This window comes from Spermophilus citellus (assembly GCF_964194105.1).
Source record: "Spermophilus citellus genome assembly, chromosome: 4".
Lineage (NCBI taxonomy): Eukaryota > Metazoa > Chordata > Mammalia > Rodentia > Sciuridae > Spermophilus > Spermophilus citellus.
In genome coordinates this window covers 214,605,099-214,630,031 of record NC_138185.1, presented here as the reverse complement: position 1 = coordinate 214,630,031, position 24,933 = coordinate 214,605,099, and the positions used below count along the sequence as shown (strand labels likewise).

General features: G+C 54.6%; 1 protein-coding gene across 1 annotated transcript in view; it reads left to right on the top strand.

Annotated features, from left to right (window-relative positions):
- CCDC88C (coiled-coil domain containing 88C) overlaps positions 1 to 17,738 on the top strand; it is a 113,396-nt gene extending 95,658 nt beyond the window's left edge. Inside the window, exons 24-30 of the mRNA XM_081289062.1 lie at positions 39 to 128; positions 1,449 to 1,693; positions 6,862 to 7,050; positions 8,746 to 8,814; positions 11,670 to 11,738; positions 12,786 to 13,075; positions 16,467 to 17,738. Coding sequence (XP_081145188.1) covers positions 39 to 128; positions 1,449 to 1,693; positions 6,862 to 7,050; positions 8,746 to 8,814; positions 11,670 to 11,738; positions 12,786 to 13,075; positions 16,467 to 17,456 — 1,942 coding nt within the window. The 3' untranslated portion in view covers positions 17,457 to 17,738. The remainder of the gene's footprint in view (positions 1 to 38; positions 129 to 1,448; positions 1,694 to 6,861; positions 7,051 to 8,745; positions 8,815 to 11,669; positions 11,739 to 12,785; positions 13,076 to 16,466) is intronic.
- The last annotated feature ends 7,195 nt before the right edge of the window (positions 17,739 to 24,933 follow it).

Genomic DNA, 24,933 nt, shown 5'->3' with positions numbered 1-24,933 from the left:
CTGTGAATCGAGAGCTTTTCTTTCCTTTCTGTTCACAGAGACAAATTAAATGCCTTACGGAGACATAAGGAAAAACTGGAAGAAAAAATCATGGATCAGTACAAGTTCTATGACCCTGCTCCAAAGAAGTGAGTTGATGTGAGATTTGGCAGCACAGCGGACGTTTCCATTAAGCGAGGGAACCGGGAGCCCCCGCGAGAGCCCCATTTGAAGGCCCCACCTCACCCCCCGACAGGCCTCCTGCATGCAGATCCCCTGTGTCAGAGGAGTTAGGACGTCTTTCGTCCCCACCCTGGGTACTCCCGCTTGTCCTGTGGGGATGGCCAACACCAGCTGGTCCTCAGGAGACACAAGCTTGATTTAGCCATAGCCCTTCTAGGAGTCAGGGTCTGTGGGCCCGATATTTAACCTGCCCGGACAGCACCTGTGTTGGGAAAGACGCACGGCAGGGCCCTGGCTGCGCCCCACAGTGTGCAAACATGGTGACAAGCCCTCTGGATGCTCAGAACCTCCGTGAGCAGCAGCTCCCGGTGGGGCCTGGCCCAGCCCAGGAGCCTGCCACCTCTGGCTAGCAGTCCTTCCACCTCTGGCTAGCAGTCCTTCCACCTCTGGCTAGCAGTCCTTCCACCTCTGGCTAGCAGTCCTTCCACTGTCCCTGGCCTGAGCTCAGGAGCGCTTTCTTTGGATTATCCGGGCCCAGCCCCACCTTCAAGTTGAAGTCACCACGAATCCCTCAAGGGTCTCTGTTGACAGAGTTTCAGAACCTGTCTCAGTCATTTGTTAGGCAGACATGGAACTGAGGCGGGAGAGGTGGAGGAGTCACTGCGGCGGGGGAACGGAGGGTGGTTCTCAGTGTTCCCCCGCGGGCCTTGGCCTTCTCGCCAGCTGCAGCATCTCCCTTACCCCGTAAACGTGCTGGTTCTAGTTCAGACGCCCTCTTCCCTAGTCTTGGTCCTGTTGCTCTGTGCAGGAGGTGGTCAGGGATGCAGCTTGTTTCCTTTACTAACTTGAGCAGAAAATATTCCTGAAAGTGGCTTTTTGACAGCTGACTTAGCACAGTCCTGCCTCCTCCACGTGGCACAGTGAGGCAGGAGCCAGGGGCTTCACATGACGTCTTTCTTCCTGGGAGACTAGCATGGATTTCTCCTGACGTCACCCAGCCTGCACCTGATGAGAACCAGGCTCCAAGTCCCAAAAGTGATCAAGTGATCATGATATTCTTTATTTCTTTATTTTTTGGCTGAGATGGAATTCGGGGCCTCACACATGCCAGGCAAGCTTTCTACCACTGAGCCCCAGCCATCCCCAGTGCCATCATCGTGAACCCCAAATTAACAGCTGAATCACTTAGGCTGATGATGGAAGTCCCAGCTCACATTAGGGCACCTGGGGACCAGCCAGGGGGGTGGAGAATTGGGTGTGCTTTCTAAAGATCTTCTTCTCATCAGGAAGAACCACTGGATTGGAGCCAAAGCCTTAGTCAAACTCATCAAACCAAAGAAAGACGGTTCCAGAGAACGGTTGAAGTCAACCACAGACAGCCCTCCCTTGCAGCTGGAGTCCTCAGGGTCAGACCCTGCCTCGCCACCCCCTTCTCAGCCTCTCAGGTCACGGCCAGAGAACCCCAACACCCCCCCAGTGCGCCTGAACTGTGCAGAAGAGCCTGACACCCACAACGGGACTGTGGTCAAAGGTAGGGTGGCCCCACCGGCTGCAGTCGGGGTGTGGGGCATGTCCTCGAGATTCGTCCCAACTCCCCAGGGTGAGCGGGAGGGGGTGGGTGTGCACGGGTGCCTCCTGCATAGGCCCGTCACGAACTGAGTAGGAAGTAGAAACCCAGGGCTCCCTGTGGCTGTAGTGTCCAGTAGCACTTCAGAAAGAGAAGTGTCTTCGTCACGCAGGCCGTGGTGGGTGTTTGAATCCAGAGTTGATCCTCAAGCAGGTGCCATAGAGCCAGAGTGGGCAGGAGGGAGGGCCCTCGCACAGGTCAGGGCATCTAACAACCACCTTCCGTGGGGACTTCCCAGGTATGTGTAGCGCGTTCCCCACGTGCCCAGGAGCTTCAGCAAGCCCTCAAAGGAGGGTCTGTTCTGCCGCCTGACCTTCCCCCATCCTTCCAGCCATGGGAACCAGTGTGTGTCTTCCCTCAGGGTTGTCATTTAGAGTTTGCCACAGGTTATGAAATAAAAGCAGGACTCCTAGTTGTATGTGCTGTGTCTTATCAATGCCCAGGCCACTTGAGCTGCAGGGTTACTTTAGTCTGCTTGGGGCGATGACTGGCAATCAATAGTCCAGTGCTTTCCCACTCAGGAGTTTTATTGTAGTGTGTGTGTGTGTGTGTGTGTGTGTGTGTGTGTGTGTAGTGTTCGAGATTGAACCCAGGGCCTTGTGCATGCAAGGCTAGCACTCTACCAACTGAGCTATTTCCCCAGCCTAGTTTTATTATATTCTTGTGCAATTAAAAAAAAAAAAAAGGAAAATGTGAGCAAGATAAATGGGTTCTGGCAATGACAGTGTTATCATAGTCACTGCCTGAAGACATTGTTGAAGTTGTATCCTGACTTCATAGGAAAAAAATATGTCTTATACTCTTAGATGCAGAAGTCACCTGACACTTCGCGAAAATTTCGAATTTACTTTGAAGTATTTGTTGGATTATTTATGGCAGGCCTCCCTGAGGAATTTTTTCTTTCTCTTTTGTCTTTTGCACTTGGGATTGAATATAGGTCTACTCTGAACCACGTTCCTCATCCCTTTTTATTTTGAGACAATGTCTCACTAAGTAGCCCAGGCTGGCCCTAAACTTGTGATCCTCCTGAGATTCTGGGATCATGGGTCTATGCCTCTGTGCCTGGCTCACCCTGAGTAATTTGAATCGTTACAAAGGCTACAGGGCTTTCTTGAGGTCATATTGGGAACCCACTGCTCTTAGGGGCTGACAGTAGAGCACTGAGGACCAGCGTGAAGTGCCCTGGGAGTGACTTGGGCACAAGCTCTTCAGAAGTCACCTTCCCTACTACAGGAACCAGTTGTGTCACTTTCAAATACAGAAAGTAAATGTGCACATGTGAGGACTGATTTGTTCCCATTGTTGGTTTTTGTTTTAGTATCAGGGATTGAACCCCAGGGGTGTTTTATTTTGAGATAGGGTCTCAATAAGTTGCTTAGGGCCTTGCTAAGTTGCTTCAACTGGCCTTAAACTTTGCGATCCTCCTACCTCAGCCTCCATAGCTGCTGGGATTATAGGCATGCACCACTGTGCCCAGCCATCCATTCTTTTTCTTTTTTTTTTCTGATATTTTTTGCTGTAGATGGACACAATACATTTGTTTTATCTATCTATTTATTTATTTATTTTTGTGTGGTGCTGAGAATTGAATCCAGTACCTCACGCATGCTAGGCAAGTGCTCTACCACTGAGCCCCAGCCCCAGCCCCAGCCCCAGTCCCGGCCATCCATTCTTTACAGGGAGCAGAGTAGAAAAAAGGCTCATCCAGCTTGTGAGTGATGCTGAACTCCGCATTTCTGCTACCTAGCGAGGGTCTGTTGTTTCACATTTTCATATTGGCTGTTAAATTTTGGAGCAGTTGTCATCCCAACTTGCATTATTCTGTAAGTTGAACTAACTATAATCAGTCTAATCAAGTCAGAAAAACTTCCAGAGTAAAAACTGCTCAGCCCAGACATTGAACCAACCTGTGCACGAGCTGCCAGTGACGGTCACCAGCAGGAGTCGTGTGTCTTGAGTCTCTCTCGGGACTCTGCGTGCTTGTCTTTAAGCCTGACTACTCTTGAGGCAGCACCATCACTTCCCCTCTCCAGAGCTGAGAAAGGGAGGCTCGCCCAGGTTCCTCTTGCTGGTGTTGCAGCAGAGATCCACACAGGCCTGTCAGCACCTGAGTTCATGCTACCTTCTTTGCTTTGGTCCCTGAAGATGCTAAGTAAAGAAACTGGGGAGCTCCTCTTGGAGCGCAGCCCTGAGCTGGGCAGCAGGGATACATATACCAAAGGGCCGCCAATGTAGAATCATTTGGTCCCTTCTCCTGTGGTGCGGGCTGTGGCCACCAGGTGGTGCTGTGGGGAAAGAAAGCGTGGAGGTCCTGCTGTCCGCTTCAGTCCTAGATCAGCAGTGGGTTAGGTTGGTTCATGTTAGCTTAAGACATGTTCAAGTCAGAGCAGTTGTCTGCTCTGTGAAGACTGCCATCTAAAGGCCACGGAGTGGAGGATGTAGAGGAACGTGAAAAGATTCTCCTTGGCATGAAAGGGCTTGGGTATGCAAAAGAGGTTTTTATTATTTCTAAACTCCTTCTGCCCCCAGAGGTGATTTTAGAGGGCAGATGCTGTCGAGAGTACCACAGGTAGACGGTGTCGTGACAGTGGGTGAGAAGCTTGTCATTATAGGTTTCCAAGCTCTTTGGGAACAGGAGCTGTAGGTGAGCTGAGCTGTCAGGGACCCTGTCATTAAACCATATGAGTAAGAGGAGTGGCTGCTTCTACATTAACACGCATTCTCATTTAATAATTAAACACACTGGAATTGAAGCATCAGTCTAAATCGCCGGCCCCTCTGGCAGTGTGTAGTTCGCCTCACACGTCGAGTGAGTCTGTGGTTGGATTGGGAAGCCCCTGAATCACCTAAACCGAGTCAGAGCATAAACAGTTCCTGTGTGAGCCCCATCCTGGTCTGAGCATCAGCATTTGTTTCCCTTCTCTAGGTCGGACAGGATTCTGACATCTTGGGTACATTTTGCTAACTTAGATTCATTTGTAATTATTGTTCATTTCATTTGTTCTCTTTTTTTTCCCCCTTCCTCCTCTGGGTTATCCGGGTGATGACATTTAGCTGCTCAGCGCAAAAAGAGTCCCTTTTTGAGAAGCAAAAGCAAAGACAAAGACAAGTCTCCAGCGGCCCATTCGGCTCTCTCTAAACGCCTGCGGTTTTGGTCCTCCTCCGACATCCCATCCTCTCCTAACGAGCCTCTCTCTTTCTCAGACATTGGAGATTTCTAATCCCTCCCTTTACCATGTGTCTGCATCCTGTATCCTCCTTCATTTCTGAAACTCAAACAACAAAAAGCCAGTACCTAAGGGCCCCGTGGCCTCTGAGTGGACCCTACTCCTGACCCCAGTTCCAAAGTAGCCAGCACGGATTCTGATTTCAGAATAGAAGACAAGTTGCCATTCTCCCCGGACCATTTCTTCAGAGCAGCACAGTTTTAGGGGACCCTCCGGACATGCGTGCTCGTGTCCTGGGGACGGATGTCCATGCTGAGTAAGTTGGGTGGCCCTGTACGTCCACGCTCTCGCACCTGCAGGCCCGTGTCGCGCCTGTGTGTTAAGCAGAGGTGGCCGCTTGTCCCTGTGCTTCCTGAAACACGCACAGCCACAAGTCTCCTAAGGCTTTTTTTTTAAGCTGCTAAATTTACAGCCGCTGCCCTTTTGTCCCTTTCTGTGTCAGAACGCGAGTTGTTGGCGTTGCCGACAGGCCCTTGTGGGCTGTGTTCTGTGCTTTGAAGGATCGATGGCTCTGTTCAGGCAGTTCGAACCCTCGGATTGATTCTGCCCCGCCAGACGCCAGCCCAGAGTGAAGTCCGTGGCCCCCGTGCTGCAATCTCCGACATCTCAGAGGCTGAGATTAAAGCAGAAGTGGACAGAAAGAGTGTTGGCCATGAATCCCACAGGGCAGGGGAGACGCTGGCCGCCAGGCCGGGACTGCTGCCCTCCCCTCCTCGGCCACCTTGGCGCCGTCTTCATGATGTTCGCCATGGCCAGATCCCCACCGTGTGCTTGCCTACGTGTTCCCCCCTAAGTTGACTCAGTTTCCAGAGTTAAATTTATCCTGAAAGGTCATTGTCAATACTGTCTGTAAAGGGAGAGCAGGTGTCACCATGAAAACAAGGTGACCCTAACGTTCACCCAGCTGTGAAAACGCTCAGGTTGGTTCCACTGGTTGCACCTCCTGGAGCTCACTCTGGGGACCCGAGCTGCCTGTCCTCTTCGCGTGCCCTGGAACCGTGCTGTCTCTGTGTGCCGCTCATGCTGTCTGTCCATCTCCACCTCCGCTCTGGACTCTCATTTCACCTCTCCCACAGGATGACCTCTCCTGCTTCATCCCACCAGACTTGAATCTTGCTTCTCATCAAGGTCATCTTTCAAAACCCAAATTGTCCCCAATTTCAGATCAGACCTGGGCACTCAGAACTGCAGTGAGCCCAGACCAAGTGCCTGGGAGGCCGCCTCTCCACATGACTTGTGGCCTGGGGCTCAGGGAGGGGGTGGCATGCCAAGCTGCGCTGGCATGAGTGTTCCCCTCTACCTGGACCGCCCACCCTCCCTCCCACTTTGTTTTTGTTTTTGTTTTGTTTTAAACATTCTAATGCATGATTATATTTAATTTTGACAAGAGCATATGTTCATGGTAGAAAAATTAATAGTGCTGAAAATACGAGACATGGGGTGAGCATCTCCTCGTGTCTGCCTCACCACGGGGAGCTCAGGGCTGCTCTTTTCAGAAGACAGACGACTGAGGTTGGCAGTAGACTTCTTTGTGAAATTCTAAGGGTCCCTGTGCTTTGGCTGCAGGCCAGAGTGGTCCTCAGCAGAGGGCTGCTGGGACTGCTGGGAGCTGGGGCTGGAGACGTGTGCTCTGAGCTACCACTCTGGACTCCGCCAGCATTTGCTCTTGAGTGTGTCCTGTTTCTCCAGCCTTCTGGCCTGGCCGACCTAGCTGGGAGGGGTGGTGCCCAGCTTGTGTCTCTGTGGTTCTCGTGCCCTGCTGCGCCTGCTTCGGGCCTCAGTGTGCTTGCCCAGCCTTAGCACGGGCTTTGTGGTCTCATTTCTCAATGTCCTCTTCTGCTCAAGGCCCTGGGGATCTAAAACCAAAGCAAGGGTCCCCATACGGAGGCAGCCTTGACTACACAGAAGCCTCCACCGACCCGGCCATGAAGTCCTGGCCGTCCGAGCTGGGCTCCCGGACCTGCTCAGCCTCAGCCATCACGGCAGCCCCTTCCAGCTCCACTCCCACCCCCTGGCACCCAGTCCACACCAAAGGTGAGTGTGGGCCCTCCCAAGGGTGACATGGGGCCCAGGGCCTTCACACCCTGGCCTAGAGACAGGAGGGGCTTTGAGAGGTGTGAGCAGAGGAGACTGTCAGAGGCTCTGTCCTACTCACAGCCCAGTGATCAGACAAACAACTATCAGGAGGCCCAGGGGTCGAAAGCTTCCAGTGTTCAGGCCCTGGGCAGCACGTGGCTCTGGAAGAGAGATGAAGTAGAGCTAAGCAGGGTTTGGACAGAAGTCAGGCAGCTACTGCCCCTCCAGTGTGATGAGTCTGGAAGTGTTTTCTTGAGAGGTTGAATGAGAGGTGCTCTGCCCTGCAAGTCTCTTGACGCAGTCGAGGGCAAGTGCCCCACACTAAAAGCAGTGCGGCCAGGGAAGGGTTACAGCTGTACTCCCTCCCAGGATGCTGTTGGCTCTGTGTGTTTACATTCAGTTGTGAGAGTAAAATGCGCAGAGTAATCTCATCAGCTGGAACGATTCCCAGCCAAATGACTCAGTCGAGTCTTGCCAGGTGAAGCTCCTGGAAGCTCAAGGATGTCCTGAACACCTGAGGAGAGCCTGTAACTCCAAACAGAGCAAAACCAGTGCCAAAGGCAACTGGAGTGCCATGAAGCACAGAGATGACAACTTTAAAATGCCTGGCATCAGTAGAGTCATAGATAAGAGAAGTTACTACATCATGAAACAAGAACAGGAGGCTGTGAAGAAGAGCAGTCAGGGAGGGAAAAGGCATCAGAAAATTTAAAATATGCAAACAGGAAAGAAAAGGTAATGTCTAAGACTGAAAAAGACATCCTTATAAGAGGTGAAAATATCCAAAGAAATAGCTAAAGGAGTTGAGTGTGATTGCTTCTGGGGGATTGGAAGTCTGAGAGCAAGAAGATAGTTTTTCTTTTCTTTTTTTTTAAGGTATTTATTTTTTAGCTTTAGGTGAACACAATATTTTTATTTTGTTTCTATGTGGTGCTGAGAATCGAACCCCGTGCCTCATGCATGCTAGGCAAGTGCTCTACCACTTGAGCCACATCCCCAGCCTTAGGAGGGTAGTTTTTCATAATAATAACAGTCACACAGCTCTTTAAGCCTTGGGCATGCACAACCGTGGTTCTGTAAACAAAAAGCAACATAGACAGGGTCCCTACATTGAAGGGTCCGGACCCTCACACTCTGGACATATGATGCCAGTGGGCATGTAAGTGTTTTCAAAATGGACACCCTCTCATTGTTTTGGAGGGGGCCCAGACTCTGTTCTCAGAAACTAGCAGGGACCAGTTGTAGGTTGCTGGCTGGTCGGTTCCTGGGTTAGGTGCTGTGTGTGCAGGGAGCCCTCACCCTCCAGGGAACCCGTCCCAACCCTCAGATGTGGGTAGCTCCTGTTACCATGTTCTTAGGCCAGAGCCCCCCTTTTGTTTGGGGGTCCCAGGCATTTCCCAGGCAGAAGTTTGATCTAAGTTAATATTGGACAGGAGTCAGGATGTCAGTGTCTCCTCTTCCTGGCTGGAGAAATAAGGGGAGGGCTAGAAGAGGCAGGACCCAAGGCACAGTCCACCCTCCCCGCCTCATCCCTGGACATAGCCACGACTCGGGTGCCAGACAGAGGTCAGAGCTGGCCCTCCAGCAGAGGGCCGGGGCTTGCCTGTGGCTGGTGGGCATTCTGAACCCCGACTCACCAGCTGTGTTTTTCAGGCTGTAATTCAGATGACAACCTCTGCGACCCACCTCCGGAGCTCCAGTGCACCCAGCCCAGGCAGCATGGTGAGTGACCGCGTGGCCAGAGCCTGGCAGTGTGGGTTCTGAGGTTTCTGTCAGTCGGACTTTTCCTTCACACTAAGTCAGGTGGCATCAGCGTGTAGAGAGGTGACCGTGGAGTGGGATGGGGCTCACTCTCCAGGGAACCAGCCTCCCCCTGCAGCTGTGGTCAGCTCCTGTTCCCATGTCTTCCGGGCTCCCGTCCTCTGCCCTGCCAGGGGCCTGAGCAGGCAGCTGTGCTTACACGTGTCCAGCCATGGGGACGGCACCACCCCCTGATGTGCCAGCTCTCGGGGTGCTGACGTTCCCTGCAGGTGTGGCAGAAAGTTCTGGTGGTGGCGCCCAGAGTGTCCATTCAGGAAGGCCCCTCTGTCCTTGCTTGGGCTTTCCGTGCCCGGGGTGCTCCAAGTTGTAGTAAGTCCTAGAAGCCATTGGCAGCACGTGTCCTGTGGTTGAGGATGGTGCACGTTTCTCAGGAGGGGAAGCAGCAGGCGATCCCAGGCTTCTCCGATTGACGAGCTGCTTGGCTCGTTTCTGAGTTTTTTCTCCCGCCCCCAGTGCTGGGGATGGAAGCCAGGGCTCCCTCGGGCATGCTAAGCAAGTGCCACACACCAAGTCCTTGAGCCTTTTATTTAGCATGGACTCTTTATTTAGGGATTCTCTTCTTTCTTCTATTTGTTTGTTGGTGCATTATAATCTACATGATAGATTCATTGTGCTGAAGTTATACATGCAGGTGATTTGGTCAGTCTCCTTCCCCAGGACCCTCCCCTCCCCCTCCCCTCTCCGCTCTCCTCCCCCATCACCTGGCTCTGGTCTCCCTTCTGTTACTGTTAGTTATAATTACGAAGTGGGATTCATGGTGTGTTCACGTGTGGACATAGAATAACCTGGTAGCCTTCTTTCCTCAGTCCTCCCTCTTGATCCCCTTCTTCTAGTCTACTGGTCTCCCTTCTGTTTTCTAGAGATCCCTTCTTTTATTTTATCTTTTCTCTCTCTGCCTTTCAGATATGAGAGAAAACATTTGACCCTTGACCTGAGTCAAGGCTTATTTTACTTAACACGATGATTTCCAGGTCCCTCTCTTCACCAGCAAATGGTAATTTCATTTTTCACTGTGGCTCAGTAGAACGCCACCGTGTATACACACCGTATTTTTTTTTTAATTTATTTTTATGCGGTGCTGAGAATTGAACCCAATGCCTTGCATATGCTAGGCAGGTGTTCTACCACTGAGCCACTACCCCAGCCCCACGCCGTATTTCTTCATCCAGCTGTCTGCTGACGGGCACCAGGCTGGTTCCATAACTTGGCTATTGTGAATCGCCTGCAGAAGCACTGGTACGCAGGCAACACTGTAGTTGGGTCAGACGGTAGCTCCATTTCTAGTCCTGGAGGAAGCTCCCCACGGCTCTCCAGAGCACCCATCCCACTGAGAGCGCGAGAGGGTGACTCCCCTCCTGCCAGGAGTGATTCCCCATGATCGCCATTCTAACTGCAGGCCTCAGTTTTTGAAAAGCAACTTTGCAAGAGTGGGGAAATAATCCTTAAAAAAAAAAAAATGCTCAGTAAGTTAGTTCACGGGCATTCAGCTTGCCTCTTGCACCCAGGGCGCACAGCACCCCACCCCACCCTAACACCTATGCTGCGGCTGCAGCGCACACCAGGGAGGCCTCGTGTCTCCTGTGAGCAGACAGACTCTGTGAGGAGACCTGGTCCCTGGAGCCCTCTGCCTTCACACCAGGCGGGGACCGCACAGCAGGACATTTCCCCCAGTACCCAGACTTGTGACTGGCGGCTGAGCACCAGCTCCTGTCTTCAGGACAGGAGGGGTTTGCGGCAGCACTTGAGTAAACCACGATGCGTGCCCAGCCGGTTGTTTTCTGTTTCTGTTTCTCATAGCAAAATGCCCCACATTTTTAAAGACATGTGTATTTGTTTATTTCAGATTTTCCCTCCCCAGAGGGGATTGACTTTGCTGTTTGCTATTCCTGAACCGTCTTTCTGGCCCGTGCCCGGATGCCATGTGCTCTCGGGTCCCCCCCAGATGCCTGGGAACTGGGAGCCCTGTAGACCCAGGAAACCAGAGCAGACTCTCTGTGGGGGCCACAAGCACGGGCCTCCTGCCCAGGTCAGCTTAGCATCTGCTGTGTGCTGAGGGGTTGCAGAGATGACAGAAACACTGTCCCTGTCCCCCCAGGGGTTGAGTCCAGTGGAAGAGGTGTCTTCTCCTGCGATATTCTGATACAGGGCAGGCTGCCAGGAGAGCCTGGCGGGAGAAGTCAGCAGGCCCTCGGGGGTGGCTCACCCTCCGCAGGGATGGAGCCGGCCTTCCTGCAGGTTTGCAGCAGGGCAGCGCCACAGCCACCAGGAGGCCGGCTGCCACCACGCTTGTCACGTCAGTCTCAATTTCCCCTCTGGGACATGTAAATCGGGGGCAGGGACACCAAGGAGTAGCCCCCACCCTGGAGGACAGATTGCTCCTTTTCATCCTGCGGTCCCAGCACCCTCACCCCGTTTGTCACCTGCAGGGACACGCTGTCACACATGTGACCCGGCAGCCCTGCGCAGCCCTTGCTTGTTCTGTTTCTAGACTGTGAATTTCCTCCGTCATTACTGTCATTCCAAACTGCAGCCCTAGACAGGGTAAAGGCGGGTTCTCAAAGCTCTCTCTCCGTGGCTGTGCGGCGCCTTGCGCTCTGTGGGTGAAGCTAAGCTTCCGCGGGAGCAGATGGAGTGCCCAGAGGTCTTCCTGAGGGCTCGGGCTGAGCTTTGGTTGCACATTCTTCTCTCGTGAGGTGGCTGGCCTTGGGTCCCTCTGGCCCTCCGCCCTTTATGCTGAGCACTGCTCTTTCCCTCAGCGTCTCGACCAGGCAGCTTGGAGAGCAGCAGGAACACATCCAGCAACAGCTCACCTCCGAGCCTCAAAGGTAAGGCCCTGCCTGCCGAGCGCCTGCGGGCGTCGGTGTCGATGGGTGTCTCAGGCTCCTGACATTCTTACGGTATGCAGCTAGCGGGGCTTTCAGGCATGTCGTTATGTGTTCATGGCCACAAAATGCAGTTTCTAGCACAGGCTAGAAAGTTTGAGTAGGTTTGGATTCAGGTCCTCCTCCCTCTGACCTGCTCCATGGACATGGGCAAGTCCCCTCAGTGAGACGGGGATGGGTGCACCCTCTTTCCTTCAAGACCACACCTCTTACAAAGACATTTTTCTTCTTAGCTTCTACATGATCAGCCCTAGAAGAGCACCTGGCGGGGGAGGGGGGTTAATGAACTTTTAACATGTGAGTGCATGACAGCCAGCGAGTATTGTGGGTATTAGTAATTTAGAGTTTAATGGCTGCTTCTGCCAGGAGATTACATGGCCCTCTACAAGGACAACATGCAAATTTGTGAAGTGTTCGATATTTTTGCACTGGGTTGATTGTAGTGTACAGTTGACATTCAGAAAGGAGACTGTCAGTAGTCCCAGGAGATGGAATTAAAAAATATACACATACATACATATATATATGTATATAAATTTTTTTTAATTTAAACTTCAGTGGAAACTTTACTTTTATCTCATGTTTATTTGTCTTTAAAGCTAAAGTAAAGCCCTAGAGGATTCTAAAAGGTCCTTTATAGCAGGGTGGGAGTGAGCCTTGGGCAGGGTTCTTTTTGTTTTTTTTTTTTTTTCTTCTTGGTACTGGGTATTAAACCCAGCAGTACTCAACTCCTGAGCCACAGGGCTCCTTTTTATATTTTTTACATTTTATTTTGAGACAGGGTCTTGCTGAGTTGCTTAGGGCCTTACTAAGTTGCTGAGGCTGGCTTTGAACTCTGGATCCTCCTGCCTCAGCCTCCTGAGCCACTGGGATTACAGGTGTGCTGCCACCATACCTGGCTTGGGCAGGGTTTCCTCATGGGTTTTAAGTGAGCCAGAGGAAGCATGGTGCCAGCTGGGACTGACATGTGCCCCTGTGTCCCCTGCCCAGGTTCCTCCGACCAGCTCCATGGCTGGTCCGAGAGCTTCAGCAGTGAAGACCTGATCCCCAGTAGGGACCCGGCCACGCTGCCCCGGGAGGCTAGTGCTCCAGGACGCAGTGCCCTTGGCCGCCACGAGAACCCCCCGCCCAGGAACGGGCCTCTCCCCCAGGAGGGTGCCCAGAAGAGGGGCACAGCCCCCACACACACCGGAATGCGGCCCTGCTCCGCCTCCCCGAGCAGCGAGATGGTCACCTTGGAGGAATTCTTGGAGGAGAGCAACCGCAGCTCCCCAAGCCACGTGAGTGCCAGGCAGGGCTGTAGGCGGCCGGGGCTGCCCCTCACTCCGCTCGCTCAGGACGGGGGGCATGGGGGGGTGTAAGGCCTTATGCAGGACTGGCCTGGCTGTGGCAGGAGCCGGTGGGTCACTAGGAGCTGCCCACAGGCCCCAGACAGCAGGTGCTGCTTTCCTCCAGGCTTGAAGTGGGCTCACGGCCTGGGGCCAGCACCCCATTGCTGGTCAGGACGTCCTGCCAGGGGTCATGGCATGGCTCCGAGCACCTGCTTACCTGCGTCCCCAGCAGCAGGTGGCAGAGGGTAAATACTTCAGACTTTCTGGGTCACGTAGTTCAGTTGCAGCCACTCAGCTCTGTCACCATAGAGAAGTAGACACTGGCCAGTGTCGGTGACTAGGCCTGCCATCGGACAGGACTTGTCTTAAGGACACTGCATTTGGAATTTCATATGATTTTCTCATTATAAAATGACTTTTCTTCCTTTCCTTTTTTTTTTCTTTTTAAGAGCAGTACTGGGTGCTCTACCACTGAGCTTCATCCCCAGTCCTTTATAATTTTTTTTATTTTTTGAGACAGGGCCTCACCAAATTGCTGGAGTTGACTATGAACTTACAGTCCTAGTTAACTTTCTCCTTAATATTTTTGTTCAATCATTTAGAAACATAAAAACTATTCTCGGCTCACGGGCTGCGTGAAAATGAGTGGCAAGCTGACTTGGGCATGTGGCTCCAGGTGCTGACCCCCGTACTGGTGCTCCTCCTGAACTCCACTTGCAGACAGACCCTTCTCTGTCACCTTTCCAGCATCCTTGCATGTAGCTTTTGCGTGTTGGATGTACTCTGTCTGAACTCAGTAACGTGATCAGCCCTACAAGAGCACCTGGGTTACTGAGTGAAAGAATACCCTGTCTTGTCATTGAGACCTGTTGAAGACTTAGTATTTCAGTCTTTCCACCTAATTGGGCTGTGTCTAGCTCTCTGATCTAGGTGAACGTGGCCCAGTAGCACAGGGAACATAAACGTTTGCCTGGCGGGTGTTTATTGAGCACCTGCTATGTGCGGGGCAGCATGCATGGTGCCTGCCCTTGAAGCAAAGCCAGCCAGCTCCCGGCAGCTGGCAGCGTCCACCTGCTCAGTGCCTCTCCTTGCAGGAGGCAGAGACTGGAGGCGAAAGACACGATCCCTGTTCTCCCTTTGCTACTGTTTCTGTCTACCAAGGGCTCAGTCTGCAAGGAGCCAGAGACCAAGCTAAGACAGCATCCCTGCCTTTGGGGCCCACGGTCTGTGGGGTGATCCTCAGGCAGGAGTATGCCTCGGAACTGCACAGTGGGCCTGCCAGACACAGGCCAGCCCCTGGGTTTCTGTCAGTCTGAGGTAGCACCAAAGATGTGTGTCCTTAGTAAATTGCTGATGATGCTCTGCTGCTGTCCGGGTCCCACCTTGTGAGCACGCCAGCCTGGCGGGTTGAATAAGAGCGGCCCAGAGAGTCCCGATCCTCTGTCCCGTCCTGCCACGCTTCCTTCCCTTTGCAGATCTTGGGTCGGGGGGGTTCTGAGCTCCCTCCTGATCAGCTCAGACCAGTCCCCATGCTCTGTGGTAGCACCTGTCCCTTTTCAGCTTAAAGGAGACGGCACAGTCTCCCTGCAGCAGCGTCTGTTAGAGTCTGATGCTTGGCCCTCCACAAGCAGGGCCTGTGCAGACAGCGGCCTCCCCACCTGGAGAAGTCACGGAAAGGGACTCCACCCGGCCTCTGCTCCCCGAGTGTCACTGATGATGAGAGCAGGTGCCTCAGGATGAGGCTCCCTGGGGGGCCAGTGAGCGTGGTCTCCTGAAGGTGGTGTCACACTCAGAAGCGTGACAACACAGACATGTGCTGCGTGTTCTTGCTTATTTGTGGAAGCTGTGAAGGCTGGTATTGTGGAAGAGACTAGAAAAGTAAATGCCGGCGGGCACCAGAGGGCGGCCAGACAGCAGGTGACAAGAGCCAAAGAGATGAAAGGAGTTGGTCTTCATGCTCCCCAGCACCCAAGGGTGACTGCAGAGTGTGTTTGTGAAGACCTAGGAGAGGAGTTTGAGGGCTCCAAACACAATAGCGTATGAGGAGGTGAAAACATGCACCTCCCTGGTTTGAGTCACACGTTGGATATGTGTCCTGAATTATCACACTGTCCCCGAGAACGCGCAGTTATCATGAGTCCATCTCTAAGGAGAGCAGCGGCTCGCAGAGAGGAGTGGCAGGAGTGGGGAGAGGCCCTGGAGCCGGCAGCCTGGGGCCTCCACCCCCGGCCAGCCGCGTTCTGGCTGTGTAGTGCTGACCTCCACCGCCACTGCCTGGCCAGCCGCAGGTGGCCCAGTACGCACTGCGCGGCCCTGCCAGGCTGCAGAGAATACAGTGAGCATTTTGGCAGATGCACACGCAGCTCCCAGAACAGCGCTGGCCACCGTGGGTGATACTTGGCACCTGAGGATATTAATAAGCAGGTCTCACTGGACATGCACCCAGGACCTGTGGCATAACATGGCGGAGCACATCGCTGTCCGGCTGTGTGGCAGGTGTTTTCATGGGGCGGGGGTTGTTGGCGGGTGCAGGTGGTTCCTGAGCTGCTTACCTGCCTCCAGATTGGCACAGCAGGCCAGTGCTGACCCTCACGTCCCCTTCCTCCTCTTCCTGCGTCCACCAGCCTCCGGGCAAACCTTACTTGGCTGCTTGTGCCAGGCTGAGAGGAGTAGGCAGAAGGCTGCAGTGACCCAGAGTCACAGGCCTCTATCTCCAGGGGCTCTGCCTGCTAAACGGTGGCAAAAGAGGCCAAGCCCGGGTGGCAGCTGCTCTGCCTGCTCAGTGCCTCTCCAGAGACTGGAGGCGAAAGACACAGTGGGTTAATGGGCAGCTGCAGACTGGGCTGTCCTGTGTACCTTCCTGCCTGGGCAGCCTGGCTATCCCCTCTGGCCTCCTCCTGCCCCCTCTGTCTCCCCGTCTCCCTTTCTTAGCCTGGGGAATGTCCTTGTGACATCTCTGGGCCTGCTGGAGTGACAGGGAATTCCGTCACACTCCCCCCACCCAGCACCTACTCTGCAGGGCAGAGAAAGGAGACAGATGGGAGCAGCGGTGGTGGGGCTCTCGGCACCCACCACAGGGTGGGCTGGCTGTGCGCGAGGTCCTCGTCCCCTCTGGATCAGCATTCTTGTCTGCAAGGCTGGGGGCTGCCTGGAGCCTCTGGGGTTCTTTGCCCAGGGATGCCCCGTTGCCTGACCGTCCTGACCCTTTCTGGGAGCGGGTCCTGAGGAAGCCCAGCCTGAGTGGGAGACCTCGTTCCTGCTGAGTGGACTCCAGGGCACATCCTGGCTCTGAGGACCCAGCGGCCCCCATCCCACGTCTCCACACCTTTCTCCTCTGCAGGACGCTCCTCCCGGTTGCCCGGATGACCTCCTGCTAAGAGACTACTTCCGAACAGCCAATAATTTTGTGGCCATCAGAAGCCTGCCGGGACCACCTGCCAGGAAGGAAGGGGCCAAGATGCCCGTCAGCCATGTGGCCCCAATCAAGATGGCCATTGGCACCCATGAGGGGAAGCAGCCGAAGCCTGGACATTACATGAAGCCAAACTTCAGGCCAGCTGAGGCAGAAGCCCCGGCCAGTACACCCCCCAGACAGGCCCAGCCTCCCCAGAGCCTGTCCCTGGGCAGACCTCGGCAGGCCGCTGCGTCCTGCACCTCCCACACGTCTGCCAGCCGGAGTGCGTCCCTGAGCCGTGCCTTCAGCTTGGCCTCAGCTGCCCTTCTGCGAGCCAGCGGGCCAGAGGCCTGTAAGCCAGAGTCCCCTCAGAAGGCGGGGGGTCTCGAGGCCTCGGGGGGCAGAGAGACAGGCAGCCACAGCCTGCACAGCCCCGCACCCCCCAGCTCCCACAGCCTGGCGCGGGAACGGACCCCACTGCAGGTCTCGGGCCCCCGTAGCCGGCCACTGGACACGAGGCGCTTCTCATTGGCTCCTCCAAAGGAGGAGAGGCTGGCCCCCCTGCAGCAGTCCGCCACAGCGCCAGCCATTGCCATGGGAGGTGGCAGTGGCAGTAGCTCCCAGCTGCAGCACTTCTCACCTGTTGCTACCCCAACTGCCAGGACCAAGCCCAAAATGTCCCCACATTCAGGGGAGGTGGCCACCATCGCCCCTGTCCGGGCAGGGCTCAGCGGCTCAGAGGAAGATGGGGTTCCAGGGCAGGGCTATAATGAGGGGCTCCCAACCAAGAGCCCTGGGAGGTCCCCTGACTCGGCTCCTCACGGCAGCCGGGGCCCCGAGGACCTCAGTCGAGGGGGCAGCTCCAGGAGCGCACCGGCGTCCCCAGAGCCGGGTGGGGACCCACAGACGGTGTGGTATGAGTACGGCTGCGTGTGACTGGTCTGGTGGGCCAGCAGCTCCCGAACCTCAGACTGCTGAGGCGCCTTCTGATCCCGAGGCCCTTCTCCTGGCTGCCTGCGGTGCTGGGAGAGGGTGAGGAGGAAGGGGTCCCCACGCCATGGTCCCATTTGTTTCCTGAACACTGTGCCAAGCCCCAAGGGGATGACCGCCAGGTGTGTAACGCGTCTTCTATACCTGGAGCTTCCTGCCGGCTGCTGGTGGCTTTGGAACAGATCCACTTAGCATGGGGGCCACTTAGAAAGCAGTGACAAATCCGACCTGGCCCAGAGGAGACACTAAACCGACCTGGCCCAGAGCAGACACTATTCGAGCGGACCCTGGTAGAACACTCATGTGCAAACCATTGACTTCCGTTAAAAAATGCACATGCACACACAGAGCAGGCTCACAGGCTAATCCCTGGTGGGCCATTGGATCCTGGGAACAGCCCAGACAGGTCAAGTCCAAGTACCTGTAGGGCTTCCGGCGGAACCCAGGGGCAGCTAACGCTGGGAGGGAGCACTGCCGTCCTGCCCCTGGGGTCCAGCATTTCCTTTGCTCCAGGGCCATGCCCTCAGGTCTGGTTTTCGAGGCCTGGGCATTTGTTCTCTCCTCCAGTTGGTTCTGGGGTCTCCAGGCCACCCAGGGACCAGCCTTCCTAGCTCAATTTCTACAAACACTGGATCTGCTGGGCCTGGGCCATGGGTGCACAGATGCCCTGGCCCTGTCCCAGGAGCGAGCGTAGGGCGGGGGAGGCCTGTGCACAGAGGTGCCTGCTTGGCTTGTGGTATGGCTGCAGCACCCGGCTTCCCCCATCTCAGGTGGGATGTTGATTTCTGGATAATTTGGGGGGGGGATTAAAAACCAAATTTCTTTTAATATATATGTACACGCTCGTGAAATATATACTTTGGGGGATCTATTTATGTTCCTTTGGGAGTCATTCCTTCAGGAATCGTACCTGCTGCTTTGTGTATTTGGTCAGATTCCTGACGCGTTTAGTTTTCCTATTGTAAAGGTGCTTTTCCTGGGATGGGCTAAACCTATTGACTTTTGAAAAAGATTTTCCCCCCTTTTGATTTAATGTGCTGAGAAAGAAATGGGGAGACTTTTGAATGTTAACAGGATCCACTGTGGGAATGTTTCAGGTGGCGTGTTAAAGAGCCATCATTCTGGAACACAGGACAGGGTTGTAATAAAGCAGAACAGAACAGAAACGAGTCCTGCTCTCTTCGCCACGTGTTGTGGGTACCATCCTAGCGTCCAGCAGGCTGCACAGCTCGGACTCCCTGCTTGGGTCCCGGGGCTGCCCCCTGGACCAGACGAATGTGAAGCGCACATCTGCTGTACAGTAACCACACCTCCCCACCCCGTGTCAGCGAAAACTGAGTCCTGTTTTGACAGGGAGCTGGGCTGGAAGTGGTGCCTTTGTGACCTTCCCGAGGCTGCTCAGCTCTTAAGTGCTGGGTCTGGAATTTGGACCTGGAGGGCCTCAGGTGAGGTGGATAATGAAAAGGGGAAGGGAGAAGACACCGGAGATAGCCACACGTGACCAGATCCTTTTAGGGTTTTTCTGTCCCACTGTTGTCTCCTGGTCCTTCCTGCCCCCCCCCCACCACCCCCAGGGTTCTGCAATCTGTCCCCATATCTGGCCTCTTGGTGGGGACCGCCAATCGCCAGTCGTGCTGCTTCCAACCGGTCTAAGCCGTAGCCACTTTTCGGTCTTCACTCAGTGGCCTTTGCAGGTTTGACACCCCAGTCTGCTTGATGGTCACAGCCCATCTTCTGGGTCACAGCCCGTCTTCTTTCACCCTCTCAGCTGCTTGCCGCCCTCATCTGCTACCTCTTTCCTGCTGCCACTGTCCACGGCTTGCGCAGGGCCCTGGGTCCTCCCTGGGCTTCTCTTCCACGGACCCCACGGGACACCAGCAGGTGTTGGCCTCCAGCCTGGGCCTCTCCTGAACTTGAGGCCTGAAGTCACTACCCGTCTGACTACTGGCTTCCTCAGCTAACACCCACCCCCATGGTCCCTCATTCTTTGACACAACCTGTCCCGTCCTGGACCCAGGGATTTGTCTGGAACCTGCCAACTGTTTTTGTCCCAGGTCACAACCTCCGACCCTGGGACTGACCTTAACCCGTCAGTCAGCCTAGCTTTCTCTGGTGGCAGTTCAGGGAGGTCAGCAAGGAAAGGTCTGGACCCCAACCGTCCTACATCAAGCAGGAAGTGAGCCCCAGGGCTGTGTCAGCTGCTGTCTCCCATTCTTGTGTGCTCAGGGAGAGGGCTCCTGCTAAGGTCACCCGTGTCACCAACCCCAGGCACTCCTCAGTCGGGTGACCTTTCTGGAGCAGTTCCCTCCTTGGCAGCCACACCCAGGCCTCTGCAGACCCAGTCCTCAGAGCGGCTCACCTCAGGCACACCCTGTCCCCGACAAGCTCCTGCACACACACGGTTCTAATTACCAGCTACTTCCAGAAGGCTGCAGATCCACGTGTCCAACTTGAATGTCCCAAACGCACCTCAGATGTCCCACACCCAACTCACACCCAGCCTACCTCTCGCCTGCCCCAGTAAACACCCAGAGGATGTTGACCCCTGCTCACTCTTCCTGTGTCCTATCCATGTGACCATCAACCATGGGCAGCACCCTGGGGTCCAGTGGCAGGGGGGAGTCCCAGGTCAGGGATTTTCTTTTTTTTTTCTTTTTTTGGCGAGTGTGTGTGTGTGGTGCTGGGGACTGAACCCAGGGCCTTGCTCATGCAAGGGAAGCCCTCTACCAACTGAGCTCCATCCCCAGCCCCCCAGATCTTGGATTTTGCCTTTGTATATTGTAGACAACCTCCAGATGCTTCTGACATGGCTGGGGCTCCAACATGAAGGAATGCTGGTTGGTGTTTTCTGTGTTAACCAGATGAGGGGGCACCTCAGAGGCCTGTGTCAGACTTCGTTGGCTGATGATCTGCGTGACCTTGCTGAATCAGTTTATGAATGTGGGAGGAACTTCCTCAGCTTTTCATGCTGTTCCCACCGTGATGGCCTCACATGTAGAATGCGTTAATCTAAGATTAAAACAGAATTCACCAAAGTGTCCACCCAACACACTTTTAAATTTGACATTTTTTCCATTTACTCTCTTAAGTCTAGAGATGCAAAAGCATTAACTGCGCCCTGGATTAACATTGGCCTGTTTCAGTGGTGTAAATATTCTCGCCGTGGCTGATGTCAAGCTGCCATTACAATGTCACTAAACATGGGCTGGGAAGGGGTGCGCGGCACACCCCACTGTATAACCTCACCACCACCCAGATACAGGCATGAATAGCCTCGAAGGCGAGGAGCTGGCAAAATAATTAGGAAGTAGTGAATTTTGAGTATTTATTACTTTTGCTTCTAATATTTAATTGTGGGTTAATCGCAGTCTGTTTTTAGTAATGGCTGTTTAACAACCGGCTTGCAGAATTGCTGGAATTCACCAGTCCGCTCTCACAAGCCAGAATAGGCCAGCTCTGGCCCACCGTGAGGGGCACCATCTCCAAGAGGTGGCCTAAGACGGAGGGACAGGAAAGCAGGAGGAACAAGCAGAGAAGCTGCGCTGGGCACCGAGGGTTGGCGGCTGTTCCCTGGTTTCCTCCCAGTTCTCCAGTCCTAGAGGGCACCAGAGACGGGTGGAACGAAGGGACCAGATTTGAAGTGCCTAGTGACGTGGGCCCTGCAGTGGGCACAAGGCAGAACAGTGGGCCTCCTCCAAGCTCAGCCGCCTTCTAGCTCGGCCCTGGAAGAGCGTGGGTTTGAGAGGCATGGTCTTCTACACGGGGCACACAGAACGGTCCCTTGGGCCCATCTGTGTCCTGAAAACTGTCCTCTACCCTCCCACCTTGCCCTTCCCCAGGGAGCAGTGTGGCTGGCGGGGAGGGGGAGCCCGTCACCTCTCTGTAGTGGGTGGTGGTCTCCACAGCCAGAAGCTGGCCAGAGTCGGGTGGGTGTGTCCTGGCAGGACCTTCTGGGTGCCTGGGGAGGCAGGGGACACGCAGGGCTCGTGGCCTGTGGGTCTAGCCCAGAGATTAAATCCAGGTGTTTCTGCTCAGTCTGGGAGCTGGCAGAGCGGCGCCTGGTCCTGATCTCTCCACCCCCAGAGACCACAAAAGCACAGGGAAAGGGCTTCCCAGTCTTGGAATCCTCTGGGCCTGTCCAAGCTTCCGACATGAGGACCATGACCCTCACGAACCCTTCTGGAAGCCACACAGTCCCCAGGCCATTGTGGGGTGGGGACTGCACTGCCTGCTTTTGTGTCCACAGGACCTGCTTTCCTATGAGTCTGGGTGGCCTCCGCCAGAGGAGCCTGGGCCTCCTATAGGGCAGGCCTGACCACTGCCAGGCGCTCGGGTCACTGGAGCCAGCATTCAGGTGGCAGCCCGTACTGACTGGGCGAGGAGAGCCCCCCCCCCCCCCCCCCCCCCCCCCCCCCGGCAGTTCCCAGAGCAGGGAGGGACGCAGGAGGCTGGTGCAAGGGGACACGTGACCTCGGGCATCACTGGCTCCTCCGCCTCTCCTGCAGCTAAAATCCAACTCCAGTCTCAGGAATAAAGAAAGGCCTCTGGGAGGGAGTGGAGGAGAAGGGCTGAGAGGCAGGCCCTGTCTCTCTAGGATCCAGTTGATGGGACCAGCCACCCAGGGGTGTGTCAGGAGGTCTTGGATTGGGGGACTGTAGTCAGAGGGACCCTGGCCCAGGCTTCCTCGGTGGGAACAGATCTCAGAAGTCCCACACTCTCCAGGGCCTGGGCACATGTCCTGACCCTCCTAGCTGCAGCTAAAGTGCAGGGTCCTGCCCTGGGGGAGCAGCCAATAGCACCTGGGGAAGTGCCACCCCGCCCTGGCCCAGGGATTGTGGAGGAAGGTGGCAGGAGCGTTTGCTGGGTGCCAGAGCTGGCGCCTCTCTCGCAGTATCACATTTAACTCTCCATTTCTCCTCCATCAATTTCCTCTTTTTTGTCATTCATTCATTTAAATGTGCCCTCTGCTGGGTTTTGTCCTGGGGGTGGGTCGAGGGGTAGGTTGCTGGGAGCTGGTCCCTGCCAGCTCATACTCCGCAGGGGAAACAGGCTGCTGTAGTTCCTGCCCCAAATGATCAGAATCAAACACAGGGACCCCAGGAATACACCCTGAGCCCAAGAGAAGTCCCCATGCCCTCCACACGCCCCCCAACAATGCAAGGGCCCCTTCTGTATGCACAGCCCAGCGTACACTAGTCACTGCAGGGACCCCCCGGGGCACCTTCTAGTCTCCTTGCAGGTTTCAGTTTAGAATTGCCTCTTCCGAGCAGGCTGCCCTGACTGCCCCTCCAGATTCCTGCCTTTGTACCCTGGCCTCCCGTGACAAGGCCCCTCCCTGCCTATGAGCCTCTAGTTATGGTGGTCATCAGAACGTTGTCACCACTGTCTTGATCCTAGATTTTCCTTCTAAATCACTCAAAAACCTCCGTCACTCAAGTTCCATTTCTATTATGTACATAATGTTTTCCTTTGAATATTTTACTTTGGAAACTGGATTATTGCAGAACATCTATTCTGGGAATAGAAACTTGCAATTCAGGACTGGCCCTCACTATTTTTAGATTCCCCGTTCTCTCCAGGACCTCCAGGGCAGAGCATATCACTCCCCAGGCCCCTTGGCACATCTCACATGGACCCCAGGGTCCCCACCTGAGGGCACAGAGGAGCTGGGGCCTCATATTCTAAAACCCACTCCCAGTCTGCGCCAGCCTGCAGGGGAATCTCGCCCCTCCGCCGCTCTCCCTCTGATCCCCCACCAGAACCAGCAGGTGTTGGGCTGAGATGCGGCGGTGGTGGGGTGGGTGGGTGACCGCTAAAGGAGGGGTCAGTCCCCGCTGCTGAGGACTTGAGTCTCTTCATTTTCAACTGGACCTCAGGCCACATCCAGGACAAGGGGAGAAAAAAATATTTATTTTTAAAAGGAAATTGTATTCCACTCGAAACTGAGTACCCCTCCACAAAAGGAAGGTAATTAGACAAAAGCAAGGAAAGCCAAGCCGTGCTCTTGAACCTCACCACCTGCTGCCTGTGGAACACGCCCAGGTCCTAGCACGCCCCCGGCCACGGGGCAGCCAAGCTATTCTCCCAAAAGACCGGAGCGGGGCTCCTGTGGTTCTCTATGAAGGCTCCTGGCCCTAAAGTCTAGAAAAGTTCCTCTTTGCCAAATACCCCCCCCAGCACATCCCTGTCCCCTCCAGCCTCCACACACCGAAGTCAGGAGCCCCAGTGGAGGCTCATCTTACATAGCAGATGGAAGAAAATCAATCACCATTTCCTTGCTGGGGCAGGTGTAGTTCTACGAGTTTTAGACTTAGGAACTCAACTAGTGCAACAGCCCTGTGAGGTACTGTTGTTACCCCCATTTTACACATAAGAAAACAGAGGCACAGAAAGGTCATGTAACATGCCCAAGGTCACACAGCCAATAAGTAAGTGGAGGAGCCAGGATTTCATCCATTCTCCATAAGGAGAGAATCAAGGCAGAGGCTGGCCAGAGTGTCTGACTGGCCCAGCCTCCTTCAGCCAGCAAAGCCTCCTGTGTGCCTTCCCTGCCTAACCTGCCCTCTCTGCACCTGTTAGGTGGAGCTCCTGGTTTCCAAGTAACCAAATTTTATGAGAGTACCTTTACATTTGACTCTTACACTGATCTTCATATTAAACCCATTTTACAGAAGAAACTGAGACCCGGGGAAGCTACACAACTTTCACAGCCAGAAAGCAACAGACTGGGGCTCTGAGCCCAGGAGTTCAGATGCTAAACTCCCCTGCCTTTCCCTTTCCCAAGCCAACAGCTTGAGAAGACCCAGCCTGAAGGCTTCCTCGAGTCCTGAGTCCAGCCAGGACGTGACACTGGCTCCCCGGCCCTCCAGATGTGCCTGCTCATGCTTCCCCTGGGCTTGAGCCGTCTCCCCCACAGGCCATGAGTTTTCCTGCCTTTGGGTGTCCTCATTAGTCACAGTCTGTCTGAGAGCCCTCAGATTATCTGAGTGAGAACAGAAACAACTTGTGGTGTTGGCCAGGTCGCCCGATTAATCAGCTCAGGCCGGAGCCTGGCAGAGTGTGGTCAATGCCAGAAATGATTATTCTCAGAACCACAGCCTCCTGCTGCCTGCAGCTGTCCTGGGAGGACCTGACTCAGCAAGGGAGATTCCCAGAAGGGGAGCTGCCCACCTGTGTGAGCACTGGGGTGCTCTGTCCTAGGAAGCTCACAGTGACAAGGGGCAAGGGCAGGGGCAACCAGCAAGAGGAGGCTTGGGCTGAGCAGGGACACACGAGCTGGCGCTGGAGTCGGGGAGGAAGTAGGGACTCATTCTGTTGTTTGGAGGATAGAGAAGAGGTTTCCTCTGAGGCTGGCCAGCTGTGCTCACTGGAAGAAGGGACTGGAAAAACAGTGATTTTTTTAAGGTAGCTAAATCTGCGCACA